The sequence below is a fragment of the Schistocerca serialis genome, chromosome 12, assembly GCF_023864345.2.
Source record: "Schistocerca serialis cubense isolate TAMUIC-IGC-003099 chromosome 12, iqSchSeri2.2, whole genome shotgun sequence".
Taxonomy (NCBI): domain Eukaryota; kingdom Metazoa; phylum Arthropoda; class Insecta; order Orthoptera; family Acrididae; genus Schistocerca; species Schistocerca serialis.
Genome location: NC_064649.1, coordinates 12,597,165 through 12,613,657, shown reverse-complemented (window position 1 = coordinate 12,613,657; position 16,493 = coordinate 12,597,165). Strand labels below are relative to the sequence as shown.

The window sequence follows — 16,493 nt, the reverse complement described above, 5'->3', positions numbered from 1 at the left end:
TATCTGTAGTCTACATCAGTGCATTTTACTTCTGATAACCCAGTTTAACATTAAATAGGGCAGAAAGTCAGATAGTGGGGAAAGACATCAAGACAAATGTCAACACAGTCATCTGGGGTAGAATTTGAAGTTAGCGGTGGTCGCTGATAGAATAAAATCTCTTCTGTTTGGTTTCCCTTCCATCTAATGGGTCTTTGTTTTATGAAGAACATGTTCTTACTTTTCCAATTTTCCAACCATGTTTGACTTTTATTTCAGTTATACTGGCCCTGTGATTCAGTATTGTGCTAAACATCCTTTCTTGTCATTATGCTACCGATCTATTCTCAATGTTTCAGAGCAGAGGTGAGAGGTGAGAGAGGGGAGGGGAGGGGAGGGGAGGGGAGAGGTGTAGAGAGAGAGAGAGAGAGAGAGAGAGAGAGAGAGAGAGAGAGAGAGAGAGAGAGAGAGAGAGAGGTGGGGGGGTAGTAAAGGTATAGTGTTATCTCCCACAGAGTTGCATAAGGCCTGCAGGCAACACTAGTGTTTGGTACAGAATGTTAGCATTCATAGTTCAATGGAAAGTCCTTTAAACATAGAATGTGAGAATCCCCGATATAGTCATTATGGTCAAAAGAAATATCTTCTCAAAAATTATGTTACACAAATCCATAAAAGTTGCACAATTTGTCACTGATGCAGTGTTAGACCTCGGTGTATATGTGGGTTATCTCCTGGACTGAAGCGTAACTGTTAAGGGTGACGAGTCTGTCGCATGTTCTCGAGAAGTGAAACGAGCCACTGAAAATCTGATGTACATCGCACTGGAAGTGTGTAAAGTTTTAATGGCATTTATCCTCTGCACATGATAATCTGCGAATTATTTGGTGAATTATTGGAATGTCCCACAAGTGTCGAGTTTATCTTTAGCAAAAGTAGAACCCCCTGTCACATGACACGGGGTCAAAGGCTTCTCAGAAAGACTTACGGTACACTTAGTTACTGTACTGTGTCTGCCTGCCCTGTAAACTACGAACTCTCCTCGTAACTCTCCGAGTTACAGAACGTGCCACTGTCGAGGCATAGTGACCTCTGCCACGTAACTGGACGAAGCACCCGAGATACGTCTTCTGACGGGTGGAGAGCTCACGGGGTGCAGAAGTAAGCCCTCTTCAGGTCCGGCGGACAGACTATCTGCGGAATCGGCGGTGCGGGTGACGTGTTGCGAGCGGCTAGCGCGATGCCTCGGTCGAGGTGCACGGCCCCTGGTAGGCGGACTGCACGTGGCTGCTGCTGGCACTGGATGAACCAGAGTTGTACAGCGCCTCCTGTGGGTGAACAGTGCATTCCGGAATGAGTCAAGTGCCCCACAGTGATGGTCTGATAGCACCAGAAGCATACACTAAACAAAACACCCTCTGCAAAATTCCTTGGGATTGAAATATTAGATTAGATTTACTTTCATTCCAATTGATCCATAGTGAGGAAGTCCTCCAGGATGTAGTACATGTCAGAAAAACAATAGTACATGAGAAATATTTACAACTGAAACAAATAAGATAATGTACCTGCCACAGCTCCCAAGTGGAATGATCATCATTTTTTTTTTAATGAACTCTATTTGAAAGAATCATTTTACAAAGATTCATTAACTAAGATCACATTAATGCACTGAAGTTAAAATTAAAAAAAAGTTAGTATCCCTTGTTCCCTAAACAGGCCTCTGCAGGATGTTCTTGAGTTCACACCACATATAACATATTGCACCATTTTTGTGCCTGGAAAACTTTAGCTTGGCTTGATGAATTACCCCAAAAAATAATCCCATATGACGTTATGGAATGAAAATAAGCATAGTATGCCAGCTTTCTCATTTTTTATATCCCATATATCAGACACAATTCACATTTCAAATAGAGGTTTGTTATGACGTTTCAGCAGGTCTGTGGTCTGCTCCTCCCAGTTGAATTTATTATCAAGCTGTAATCCCAAGAATTTAAGACTGTCCACTTCTTCTGTCTGCTTGTCATCGTATGTTAGGCATATACTCGTGGGACACTCCTTACAAGTTCTTAACTGCATGTAGTGTGTGTGGGTTTTTTTTTTTTTTTTTTCAAAGTTTAGTGACAAAGCATTTGCTAGGAACCAGTGATTAATGTCCACAAATATTTTACTAGCCGATCTTTCTAAGACTACACTTGATTTGCTATTTATTGCAATGTTTGTATCATTGGCAGACAAAACAAACTTGGCATCTGGTAATGTTACTGATGAAAGGACATTGATATACACAAGAAACAGCAAGGGTCCTAAGATGGAACCTCGTGGGACTCCACATGTAATTAGTTCCCAGTTGGATGATGCCTGATAGCTTAATACATGTCTCTTTCCAAATATTACCCTTTGTTTCCTACTAGAGATATAAGATTTTACCATTTTGCAGCATTTCCTGTTACTCCATAATATTCTAATTTACTTAAAAGGATAGTGTGTTTTACACAGTCAAATGCCTTCGACAGATCACAAAATATACCAGTTCCCTGCAATTTTTTGTCTAATGAATTAAGTACATTTTCACCATAAGTGTAGATAGATTTCTCAATATCAGAACCCTTTAGAAATTCGAACTGCAACTTTGACAGTATGTTATTTGTGATAAGATGGTTATAAAGCCGATTGTACATTACCTTTTCTAAAATTTTTAAGAATGCTGGCAAAAGTGAAACTGGATGGAAATTTGATGCTATTTGTTTATCGCCCTTCTTAAACAGTGGCCTTAACTTCAGCATATTTCAACCATTCTGGTTACACAGATAGCTTAATATGTTACTTAACTCAGAATCATATTCTTTCATTAACTTTGTTGATATTTCATCATACCCACTAGATGTTTTTGATTTTAAAGATTTTATGATGGGCATTATGTCTGCTGGGGTAGTGAGGGTCAAATTCATATTATGGAAGTTACTTGAAATGTCTGGTTTGAGGTATTCCATTGCAGCATCTACAGAACCTGACAACTCGATCTTGTCAGTAACAGTTATAAAATGTTTGTTAAGAAGTTCTGCAACACTATACTCGTCTGTCACCAATGTATCATTTACTCTTAATGCTATTTGTCCCTCTTCATGTCTGGTTCTACTGGTCTCCTCCTTCACTATATCTCATATTGTCTTTATTTTGTTATCTAATATGACTATCTTTTCCTTGTAATATATTTGCTTTGATGTCCGTATTACAGTCTTTAATATTTTGCAATATTTCTTGTAATGTGCTATAGGATCAACATCGAAACTATTTCAGATTGGCAGATACAGTTTTCTTTTTGTTTTACAAGATACCCAATTCCTTGAGTAATCCATGGCTTCTTTGTAGACTTTGCTCTAATCTCGGTAAGTTTTGGGGGAAACAGTGTTCAAATAAGGTTAGCACTTTGTTAGCAAAAGTGTTATATTTTTTGTTCATGCCATGAGCACTGTAAACATCAGTCCAGTGAATGTGTCTGAGGAGTGTACTAAAATAATCAATTTTTGGCTTATTGATTACCCTCTTGATCTCAGATTTAACAGATTTTATATCCTGTTCACTATTAACATTTAACAGAAGGACCTACATGCCATGATCTGAGAGGCCATTGGCTATTGGTTTTGTAATATTTTGTTCATTGGACTTTCCTATAAAGATATTATCAATGGCAGTTTGTGAACAATTGGCTACCTTAGTGGGGAACTGTACAGTGGGACTTAAGTTGAATAATGGTGTTACTAACTCAAATAAGTTCTTATTGGGAGAGTCTTCAAGGAAATCTACATTGAAGTCACCAGCTACCACTATTTCTTTGTTTTTGGTTGTTAAATGGGCCAGTACAGCTTCAAGGTGCTTTATGAACAGATTACAGTTACCTGCAGGTGCTCGATATACACTTAATATTATGAAGGATTTTTTGTGAAATTCTACTTCTGTTGCACATGCTTCCATATGCTGTTCTAGGCAAAATTTATGAATGTCTATGTTCTTAAATTTATGACAGTTCCTGATGAATGTGGCAATTCCTCCTTTCTCCATTTCTGATCTACAAAAGTGAGATGCTAACCTAAACCCTGTAACACTTAAAAGTTCTATACCAGTGGTCACATGATATTCAGAGAGGCTGATTGTCAGCTGGGTTTGAGGACTCTATGCAGATAATTAATTCATTAATTTTATTTCTCAGTCCTCGAATATTTTGATTCAATAAAGATAGCTTGAAATTACAATGAAATGAACACCCTTAGCTGCTTACAGGCATTGACATACGTCAACGGGGACAGATGAAAATGTGTGCCCGGACCGGGACTCGAACCTGGGATGTCTTGCTTACATGGCAGACGCTCTATCCATCTGAGCCACCGAGGACACAGAGGATAACGCGACTGCAGGGATTTATCTCTGGCATGCCTCTCGCGAAACCCACATTCTCAACATATTGTCCCGCACTACATTCATAGTGACCCCACCCATTATACTCATTACTCGCGGCGCGTTGCCGATTCCCGTAAGAGTTCAGGCACTGTTTGTGCATTCACACAGAAGAAGAAGAAGAAGATGGTCAAGTGGCCGGTGAGCGTTAACTATATATTTACTAAGATGGTATCTGTTCTTTCGGGCATGTCTGAAAGAACAGACACCATCTTAGTGAATATATAAAGATAGCTGACATTTCACATTGACTGAGTTAAAATTGGGTAGAGTTTAAGTTTCTGCTGCTTGTTAAAAATTCTTAACCAGCAGCTGTTTATGCTGATGTAATAAGCTAGAATTATGTTTTTTTTATTTCTTTCTCAAACTGAAAGTTTGTCTCAATCTGAACTGCTTTTAAAACTTGGTTTCTTTCTCCCTACCATAAAAAAGGGTCTTTTCTGAACCCCATAACCACAGGTATTTTATCACTCATGACAGTGCCTCCCTTCTTTAACTTTCCTGCTATTTTCGCAGCCAGTTTACCCTTCCCTTTCCTGTTGAGGTGAAGTCCGTGCCTAGTATAACCTGACCTATTGAGAGAATCAACAGGAACCACACCAATGTGTGACCCTGCACCTGACCTAAGCAGCCGTTCCAACTCAAAATTAACTCTCTTGACAGAAGAGTTCAAATTAGGTCGGTCATGGCGTCCAAGAACAGATACAAACTCAACACTAGTATGCTTCGATGCTGATGCAGTCTTTGCCAGGTCACACTCTATACTGTACCCAAGATCTCTGTCAATACTATTACCTGGCCCACCCACTATAACCACAGCGTCTTCCTTAGTGAAACCGTTGCGAAGTGATTCTAAATCCTCTGTCACTTGCTCCAGACCAGCACTAGGTTTAAAAAGAATTGTGACCTGGTATGCTGATCCTATTTCATCTTGCAAAAGTTGGCCAACACCTCTTCTATGGGAACTACCTAACAACATCACTTTCTTTCCCATTACTGATTTCCCTACATTCTTACTTTCCAATTTGCTGCTGAAAGTTTGTTGTGCCCTGTCTACACCTGCAACTGCTTGAGGTTCACCAGCTTCTAGCCGAAGCAACAGGTCAAACCTATTTTTCAGATTCACCGTGAAACTGTCGGACAATTCCTCCTGTTGCCTGTTGCCACTTCCCACCTCTCTTTACCCTTCTCTCTCCTTAACCCATCAAGAATTCCCCTGGCCTTGTCTAACTCAGCCTGAAGGGTGGTCATTTTCCCCTCCTGTTCTAGTATATTCGTATCTCTACTACGTATCTTACAAAACCACTGATGAGTCTCATTTACTTCCCCTGGCCTTGTAACACTAACCAAAACGACCTTGCTGTGCTGGTACTGTGAACGGCTGAAAGCAAGGGGAAACTACAGTCATAATTTTTCCCGAGGGCATGCAGCTTTACTGTGTGGTTAAATGATGATGATGGTGTCCTATTGGGTAAAATATTCCGGAGGTAAAGTAGTCGCCCATTTGGATCTCTGGGTGGGGACTACTCAGGAGGATGTCATTAACTGGAGAAACAAAATGCGTTCTACAGATTGGAGCATGGAATGTCGGATCCCATAATCGGGCAGGTAGGTTAGAAAATTTAGAAATGAAAATGGATAGGTTAAAGTTGGATATAGTGAGAGTTAGTGAAGTTTTGTAGCAGGAGGACCAGGACATCTAGTCAGGTGAATGCAGTGTTATAAATTCAAAATCAAATAGGGGTAATGCAGGAGTAGGTTTAGTAATTCATAAAAATATACAAACACAGATAAGCTTTTATGAACAACATAGTGAGCACTTTATTATAGCCAGGATAGACACAAAGCCCACGCCTACCACAGTAGTAAAAGTTTATATACCAACTAGCTCTGCAGATGATGAGATTGAAGAAATGTATGATGTGATTGAAGAAATTATTCAGATAGCTAAGGGAAACAAAAATTTAATAGTCATATATGACTGGCATTCGATAGGAAAAGGAAGAGAAGGAAAAGTAGTAGGTGAATATGGACTGGGGGTAAGGAATGAGAGAGGAAGCCACCAGGTAGAATTTTACACAGAGCATAACTTAATCATAGCTAAGACTTGGTTCAAAAATCATGAAAGAAGGTTGCATACGTGGAAGAGACCTGGAGGCACTGGAAGGTTTCAGACAGATTATACAGAGTGAGTCAGAAGGAAGGGTACGTGTTTTGACGGGTTATAGCATTACTTATTCTGAACAAAAATCTTGACGTGGAGCCATGCTCTATTCTGAACGGTTTGCAAGGTAGAACACTTTTAATGTACATTTCTATTTATTTTCTGTATTATTCATTGTCATTGTTTACAACATATCACAGTAATATAGAGGAAGTTGAGACAAACATTTTGATACAGACGCTTGTGGTCTATAAAGTCGGAAAACTACCTCAAACTGGCCTACAAAAAGTATCTAAGCTACGGTGCATGTTCTAGTATATTCGTATCTCTACTACGTATCTTACAAAACCACAACAGTGATATTAAACGTGTTCTATCTCAGAAACCATTTGCAATGGGGCATATGTCCATATGAATTTTTTCATTCAGCATCACTAATAATATAGTGTCTCAAAGCATGTACCTTTCCACCTGACTCATCCTGTATAATGGCAAGACAGAGATTTAGGAACCAGGTTTTAAATTGTAAGACATTTCCAGTGGCAAATGTGGTCTCTGGCCACAATCTATTGGTTATGAACTGTAGATTAAAATTGAAGAAATTGCAAAAAGGTAGTAAATTAAGGAGATGAGCTGTGGATGAACTGAAAGAGCCAGAGGTTGTGGAGTGTTCCAGAGGGAGCATTAAGGAATGATTGAGAAGGATGGTGGAAAGGAAGGCAGCAGAAGATAAAGAATGTAAAAAGATGAGGGCAGGTAGAAATCCTTGGATAACACAAAATATACTGCATTTAATTGATGAAAGGAGAGAATATAAAAATACCATAAATGAAGCAGACAAAAGGGAGTACAAGCTTCTAAAAAATGAGACTGATAGGAAGTGCAAAAGGGGTAATCAGGAATGGCTAGAGGACAAATGTAAGGATTTAGAAGCATATTTCAATAAGTGACAGCAAAATTAAAGAGACTTCTGGAGAATAGAGAAGCAGTTTTATGAATATCAAGAGCTCAAATGAAAAACCATTCCTAAACAAAGAAGAGAAAGCTAAAACATGGAGGGAGCAGATAGATGGTCTATACAAGCGAGATGAACTTGTAGGCAATATTACAGAAATGGAGGAGGACAGAGATGAAGATGGTATGGGAGATAGGATTCTCAAAGAATAATTCGAGAGAGCACTGGAAGGCGTAAGTCAAAACAAGGCCCTGGGAGAAGGCGACATTCTGTCAGAACTACTGATAGCCTTGTGGGAGCCAGCCATGACAAAAATCTTCCATTTGCTGAGCGTGGTGTATGAGACAGGTGAAATACCCTCAGACTACAAGAAGAATTTGTTGTTGTTGTTGTTGTAATAGTCTTCAGTCTGAAGACTGGTTTGATCCACCTCTCCATGCTATTCCATCCTGTGCAAAACTTTTAATGTTTTCCTGTGATGTCTCAGAATGTGTCCTACCAACTGATCCCTTCTTATAGTCGGGTTGTGGCACAATTTTTTTTTCTCCACAATTCTGTTCAGTACATCCTCATTAGTTACATCATCTACCCACCTAATCTTCACCATTCTTCTGTACCACCTCATTTCAAAAGCTTCTATTCTCTTCTTGGTTAAACTGTTTATCATCCATGTTTGTCTTCCATACAAATACTTTCAGAAGAGACTTCCTCAAACTTAAACATATACTCGATGTTAACAAATTTCTCTTCTTCACAAATATTTTCTCACCATTGCCAGTCTACATTTTATATCCTCTCTACTTCGACCATCAACAGTTATTTTGCTCCCCAAATAGCAAACCTCCTTTACTACTTTAAGTGTATCATTTCCCAATCTAATTCCCTCAGCATCACATGATTTAATTTTACTCCATTCCATTATCCTTGTTTGGCTTTTGTTAATGTTCATCTTATATCTTCCTTTCAAGACACTTTGCATTCCATTCAACTGCTCTTCCAAGTCATTTGCTGTCTCTGACAGAATTACAATGTCATTGGCAACCCTCAAAGTTTTTATTTCTTCTCCATGGATTTTAATACCTACTCCAAATTTTTCTTTTGTTTCCTTTACTGCTTGCTCAATACACAGATTGAGTAACATCGGGGAGAGGCTACAACCCTGTCTCACTCCCTTCCCAACCACTGCTTCCCTTTCATGCCCCTCTACTCTTGTAACTGCCATATGGTTTCTATACAAATTGTAAATAGCCTTTCACTCCCTCTATTTTACCCCTGCCACTTTCAGAATCTGAAAGAGAGTATTCCAGTTGACATTGTCAAAAACTTTATCTGTCTACAAATGCTAGAAATGTAGGTTTGCCTTTCCTTACCCCATCTTCTAAGGTAAGGCATAGTGTCTGTATTACTGCGCATGTTCCTGCATTTCTCTGGAATCCAAACATTTTCCCCAAGGTTGACTTCTACCAGTTTTTCCATTCTCTCATAAATCACGTATGGAAGCGTTTTGCAGCCATGACTTGTCAAATTGATAGTTCAGTAATTTCGCATCTGTCCCATACATCTTGCTCACCAAATGTCGGAGTTTTGTCATGGCTGGCAGTTCCAAGGGTGTCGGTAGGTCCAACAGAATGTAGTCTACACCCATGGCCTTATTTTGACTTAGGGCCTTCAGTGCTCTGTCAAGTTCTTTACGCAGTATCGTATCTCCCATCTCCGTCTATGTCCTTGTCCATTTCCATAATATTGTTCTGAAGCACATCTCCCTTGCATAGACACTCTGTATACTCACTGCACCTTTCTGTATTCCCTTCTTTGCTTAAGACTAGTTTTCCATATGATCTCTTGATATTCATACAACTGCTTCTCTTTTCTCTAAAGGGCTCTTAATTTTCCAGGAGGCATTATCTATCTTTCCCCTGGTGATACATGCTTCTAAATCCTTACATTTGTCCTCTAGCCATTCCTGCACTTCCTGTCAGTCTCATTTTTTAGGTGTTTATATTCCCTCTGGCCTGCTCATTTACTGCATTTCCATATTTTCAGTTTTCATCAATTAAATTCAGTATCTTGTGTTACCCAAGTGTTTCTACTAGCCCTCATTTTTTTACCTACTTGATCATCTGTTGCGTTCATTATTCATCTCTGAAAGCTATCCTTTCTTCTTCTACTGTCTTCCCTTCCCCTGTTCCTCTCAATCTTCCCTCATGCTCCCTCTGAAACTCTCTACAACCTCTGGCTCTTTCAATTTATCCAGGTCCCATCTCTTTGAATTCCCACCTTTTTGCAATTTCTTCAGGTTTAATCTACAGTTCATAACCACTAAATTGGGATCAGAGTCGACATATGCCCCTGGAAAAGCCTTACAATTTATAATCTGGTTCTGGAAACTCTCTTACCATTATATAGTCAATCTGAAACGTTCAGGTACCTCCATGTCTATCTCACATAAACAACCAACTTTCATGATTCTTAAACTAAGTGTTATCAATGATTAAATTATGCTGTGTACAAAATTCTACAAGGCAGATTCCTCTTTCATTCCTTTACCCCAGTCCCTATTCACTAATATTTCCTTCTCTTCCTTTTCCTACTATTGAATTCCAGTCTCATATGACTGTTAAATTTCTGTCTCCCTTAACTATCTGAAGAATAATTTCTTTTATCTCATCATCATACATTTCTTCAATCTCTTAGCCACAATAATGCATTCAGTATGTTGTTCATAGTAGCTTATCTGCATTCCTGTTTTTTTTTATTATTAATTACTAAACCTACTCCTGCATTACCCCTATTTGATTTTGTATTTATAACCATGTATTAATTTGACCAGAAGTCCTGTTCATCATGCCACAGAACTTCACTGACTCTCACTGTATTTAACTTTGGCCAATCCATTTCAGTTTATAAATTCTCTAACCTACCTGCCTGATTAAGGGATCTGAAATTCCATGCTCCAATCTGTAGAATGCATTTTGTTTCTCCTGATGATTACATCCTCCTGAGTAGTGCCCCCCCCCCCCCCCCCCCTCACCCAGAGATTATTATGAGCTTCCACTGTTAGTTTCTCTGTGAGAATCAACGTGGAGTCCACAAATAGTGATCATGTTAAACCCAGATCTCATTCTGTTTGTCCACAAGACACAGAAAGCAGTAGCTACTTGTGTCCAGGTTGATGCCATGTTCCTTGACTACCACAAGGCACTCGATATAATTCTGCACTTCTGCCTAATGAACAAAATATAGGTATAGGATTATCAAACCAGCAATGTGATTGGAATGAAGACTTCCTAGCAAACAGAACACAGCATGTCATTCTTAATGGAGACAAATCTTCACACATGAAACAAACTTAGGGTAGGAAAGAGGAACCTTGTAGTTTTAGAGAAACCAATTCATCTTGGTGATGGTAGCCACAAAATAAAAAATCCTGGTCCTCCAGACTGGGGGTTGCTGACGGGTTACCACCGTATCACAGAATATTCGGTAACAGTAAACAGACTATTCGGAATTCCATTATACAAAATGGATGAAAAGTGGGAGATGATGGTATATGATTTGGAACATGGAATATTTGTAGTTTATATAAAACAAATGTCTCAGTCTAGTGAAGGAGATGGAAAGATATAGGATGGCTTTAGCACCTTTATGAGAAGTTTGTTGGGTTTATAGTGGTACCTTAGAGTTCGAAAAAGATTCAATCTTTTATGGAAGCTGTGATTCAGGACACAAATTAGGTATGGGATTTTGTGGGAGTAAAGTTCTAGTTCCTAATGTCTCTAGGTTTTCATCAGTGACCCATAGAATAGCAATGTTTATAACAGACATGAAGAGGTGTAAAATTTGTTGTAAACTGTCGTGTGCGCACAAAGAATGCACACCCCTAGCGAAAGACGAATTTTAAGTGGAACTCAAGATAATGAGGGATGCTATTCTGAATAGCAACTGTAGAGTCCTACTTGATGATATGAATGTTAAAATGGTAAGAGGAGACATATTCATGTCAACAACTGTAAGATACAGTTTACATGAACCCAGCAAAGGCAAAGACATGAGGTTCATCACATTTGTAATATCGAAAGTGACTTTCATCAGTGGCAAGAATTTCTGATGGAAGGATGTACACAAAGAAACATGAGTGTTACCAGATGGTACAACAGCCAGATAGATCACATTGTAATTGGTGCCAAAACAAATAACTTCTTGATGAATCTAAAGACAGCACAGCTTGCAGGGTATCGGAATGACCACTTCCTAGTAAAAAACTGGCTGCAAGTACAGCTGAGCCCAAAATGAGAGATAGGAGTAATTTTAAGAAAATAGTACACTACCACGTTGATAGGCTCAAAGATATAACAAAAAAAATTTTTGAACTCCATCTCAGCAATGATTTTGAAATTCTGGACGAAGAGGATGCAGAAAAGGAGTTTGAAGTAGTATGGAAAGAAGTCAAAGATTCTTAAATGAGATCGCAAATGGAGTCATGAGGAAAATATCAGGGGCAAGAAGAATTTGTCTGGGGATGAACGCATTAAGATATTAGTGAAGAGAAGTGAAGTAGACCTGTCTATGAGGCACAGATTTTGCACAAGGCAAAGCACATTTTGAACATGTGTGGAGAACTACCCGAGCAACTTTGACGAGACCAAAGATAATGTACGTCAAAGGAAATGTAGAGGAGGCTCAACAAGATTTTGCAGGAAAGAGGCTCCAAAGATGTAACACAGTGTTAATTTCTTTAAGAGGGGATAACAGAGTCATCAAAAGTTCGCCAAGGACAGTAATAGGACCGTACTCACCAAAGAGTTTAGCGTTGCTAAGAGATGGAAACAGGACTCCATGGAGCTACTCAGCAGTAATAAACTTAAAGATCTGTTTGGATTCTGTCATCCTGACATTTTTTGGCTTTACGTTATCCACCACTTACACTGGAGAAAATAAGGAATCAGATAATGAAGTGGACGAATAACTTAAGTCCAAGAGAAGATGGAGTAGAGGCAGAAGTCATTCAGGATGTGCAGGGCAGGAGGAGGAGGGGGGGGGGGTGTGTGGAGCTCCGCAAGTGAATCCACCAAGTAATGAAAAAGGATCTGGATTGTAGACGAGACCCCAGGAGACTGGAAGACTGTGATTATCTGTCCTATAGACAAGAAACGTGACAAAATAGATCGCACGAGTTATGCAGGAGTCGACCCACTGAATGTCTGCTGTAAGATGTTGTTCAACTATTTACTGAATAGAATCCAGCTGTTACGCACAAGAAGTGATTGACCAAAATCGGGTGATTCCAGGAATGGCTGTTGACGTTGGACAACGTATGTGTACTGCCATAGTTCACTGAGAAGATGTGGGAATATGGCAAAGACCTTCATGTGCTCTTCCTAGAGTTTAAGAAGGTATACAACAGCATTCAGCAGGAGAGCACGATCAATTGTCTGGTGTAGTTTGGAATACCAGAGAAGTTTATAAGCCTAGATCGAGTTTGATTCACTAGTTCAAGAGGCAAACGGAAGCTGTGAAACCAACTCGTGGAGAGCTTTAACATATCGTCGACACGAAGAGATGCTATGTCTCTGTTGTTGTTGAACCTGGCTCTCGAAAAGATGATAGGAGCACATCTCACATTTGCAAACAATGTGACCCCATTGTCCAGATCTGAGGAAGGACTGCAGTGTAGAGGTGGCAGAGAGGGAGACCAGTTTTCTTGTGAATGAATCGAAGACTGAGAATCCGGTGATGAACAGGGCTTGTTGCCTATTTGAGAGACCTGCTGCAGCCAATGGTAGTCGGAACCTACAAAAGCGTTCATAATTCTGAGGACCTCGGCGCCAATCTTTGCAGAGGATCGTCGAACAGATGCGCAAAACTATAGGCCTATATCTCTGACGTCGATCTGTTGTAGAATTTTAGAACATGTTTTTTGCTCGCGTATCATGTCATTTCTGGAAACCCAGAGTCTACTTTGTAGGAATCAACATGGCTTCCGGAAACAGCGAGCGTGTGAGACCCAACTCGCTTTATTTGTTCATGAGACCCAGAAAATATTAGATACAGGGTCCCAGGTACATGCCATTTTCCTTGACTTCCGGAAAGCGTTCGATACAGTTCCGCACTGTCGCCTGATAAAGTAAGAGCCTACGGAATATCAGACCAGCTGTGTGGCTGGATTGAAGAGTTTTTAGCAAAGAGAACACAGCATTTTGTTATCAATGGAGAGACGTCTACAGACGTTAAGGTAACCTCTGGCGTGCCATAGGGGAGTGTTATGGGACCATTGCTTTTCACAATATGTACGTAAATGACCTAGTAGATAGTGTCGGAAATTCCATGCGGCTTTTCGCGGATGATGCTGTAGTATACAGAGAAATTGCAGCATTAGAAAATTGTAGCGAAATGCAGGAAGATCTGCAGCGGATAGGCACTTGGTGCAGGGAGTGGCAACTGACCCTTAACACAGACAAATGTAATGTATTGCGAGTACGTAGAAAGAAGGATCCTTTATTGTATGAGTATATGATAGTGCAACAAACACTGGTAGCAGTTACTTCGGTAAAATATCTGGAAGTATGTGTGCGGAACGATTTGAAGTGGAATGATCATATAAAATTAATTGTTGGTAAGGCGGGTACCAGGTTGAGATTCATTGGGAGAGTCCTTAGAAAATGTAATCCATCAACAAAGGAGGTGGCTTACGAAACACTCGTTCGACCTATACTTGAGTATTGCTCATCAGTGTGGGATCCGTACCAGATCGGGTTGACGGAGGAGATAGAGAAGATCCAAAGAAGAGCGGCGCGTTTCGTCACAGGGTTATTTGGTAAGCGTGATAGCGTTACGGAGATGTTTAGCAAACTCAAGTGGCAGACTCTGCAAGAGAGGCGCTCTGCATCGCGGTGTAGCTTGCTGTCCAGGTTTCGAGAGTGTGCGTTTCTGGATGAGGTATCGAAAATATTGCTTCCCCCTACTTATACCTCCCGAGGAGATCACGAAAGTAAAATGCGACAGATTAGAGCGCGCACGGAGGCTTTCAGACAGTCGTTCTTCCCGCGAACCATACGCGACTGGAACAGAAAAGGGAGGTAATGACAGTGGCACGTAAAGTGTCCTTCGCCACACACCGTTGGGTGGCTTGCAGAGTGTAAATGTAGATGTAGATGTAGACACATCGTGTGAGGCTGCAAAGCAAGGATCCGAGCTACAAACTCTTTGTACTTTAGACACAGTCAGCTTTTTAAATCGTGCAGTCTTTAAGGAATTTCAGTTTCCAGCTGTACAAAACAACACTGATCCAAGCTGCAGTTGCAAAACGCGGAGTGTCCGAAAGAAAACAGACTTCCGAACACAGAATGGTTGGTTGGTTTGAGAGATTGAAGGGACCAGACTGCGATGGTCATCGGTCCCTTTTTCCAGAACTGCGAACACCCACACAGAATAAAAACGAAGAATGGAGACGACAACAGACAACACGGGACAAGAAAGACTCAGGCAGAGATCAGACAAAACGAATTAAAATCTCACAGAGTATGCAGAGTGTTGCAGTGGTTGGCCGACCATAGAGACAGAAAAGGAAACGAACACAGAATCTAAAAGAGATGATCTGTAGTCCAGTGCAAGGTGAGATCAGTAGGGAATGGAGCGTGTGGCGTAATTGTGAGTCGGATGTGGCCAATTATTGTAGGTCACGTTGCTCAGATGGATGGAAACTGACGGTCTCCGAAATGTCCATTGTAATTATCTGGGCTGTTATGCCGTGGTCGGTTGATGAATTCTGTGTCGATTCCCAACGTTTCGTCTTCGACTGCGGGAGACATCTTCAAGGGGGTCCGTAGCTCGATGGAAGGTCCAACACACCCACTGGCTCGCCACTGACTGCCGCTAAATTCCGTGTCCGCGCGCTCCGGCGCCGCGGCGTGACGTCACGTGTTTTGAAAACGTCAGTGCAATTGGCCGCTGTCCGTCGCCGTCGATCGCCGTTGCCATCACCCAGTAGTGGACGGGTGGTACACATCTTCTTTAACACCAGCATCCATATACCGTTTAATTTCACGCCCTCCTCCTTTCGGTTGATATTATTTGTGTGTTTAGCGATTTCGATTGCCTCTCTGTAGAGCCTTTCGTAATATCCGCTTGTGGCCGCTAGTACTTGCGTCTCCTCGAAACGAATATTGTGGTTCCCTGGCTGGAAAGCATGCTCCGCAACAGCTGATCGTTCCGTTTCTCCTCTTCTACAATTTCCCTTGTGCTCTTCCAAACGTTTAGAAACCCACATAAACATCTCCACAGCTGCATGGGATCCTATACACTCCAGCTTTTTCCAATGGTTTGCGAGCGTCCTTGGCAGGCTTAAGGTATTCCTGTATCTTCCTTGTGGGCTTGTAAATTACGGTAATATTCTGCTTCGTCAAGATCCTCCCTATTCTTTCCGTTACATTTTTAACAAACGGCAGTAAAACCTTAGATTTTGCAGTAGCCTGTACGTCAGTATGATTTCTGCGTGGCTGCCTCAACGCACGTTTTATTTCGGCGGACGAATATCCGTTCTTCGTTAGTGCATTGTGGAGATGTTCCATCTCAGCGTCGAGCAACTCAGGTTCACAAATATTTCTAGCTCTGTCCGCTGACGTCTTGATAACACCCCGCTTCTGTTGTGGGTGGTGGTTCGAATCCCGGTGCAAATAACGGTCCTTGTGCGTGGGTTTGCGGTATACTGAGTGGCCCAAACTACCATTTTTGTTTCTAAAAACAAGCACATCGAGGAAATGTAACTTGCCGTCTACCTCCTCCTCCATTGTAAACTGAATACTCGACTTTATGCTGTTCAGATGTTCGTGGAACCGGCTTAGTTCCTCCCTACCATGTCTCCACAGCACAAACGGTCATCCACGTATCGGTACCATACATTTGGTTTTTTGCTGGCAGTACCTAAGGCATGTTGTTCGA

The 16,493-nt window shown here is 40.9% G+C and overlaps 1 protein-coding gene across 1 annotated transcript in view; it reads right to left on the bottom strand.

The window, feature by feature from the left end:
* Nucleotides 1–531: 531 nt before the first annotated feature.
* LOC126428349 (uncharacterized) overlaps nt 532–16,493 on the bottom strand; it is a 657,372-nt gene continuing 641,410 nt past the window's right edge. The window contains exon 7 of the mRNA XM_050090281.1: nt 532–1,307. Within this exon, the coding sequence (XP_049946238.1) occupies nt 1,212–1,307 (96 nt within the window). The 3' untranslated portion in view covers nt 532–1,211. The remainder of the gene's footprint in view (nt 1,308–16,493) is intronic.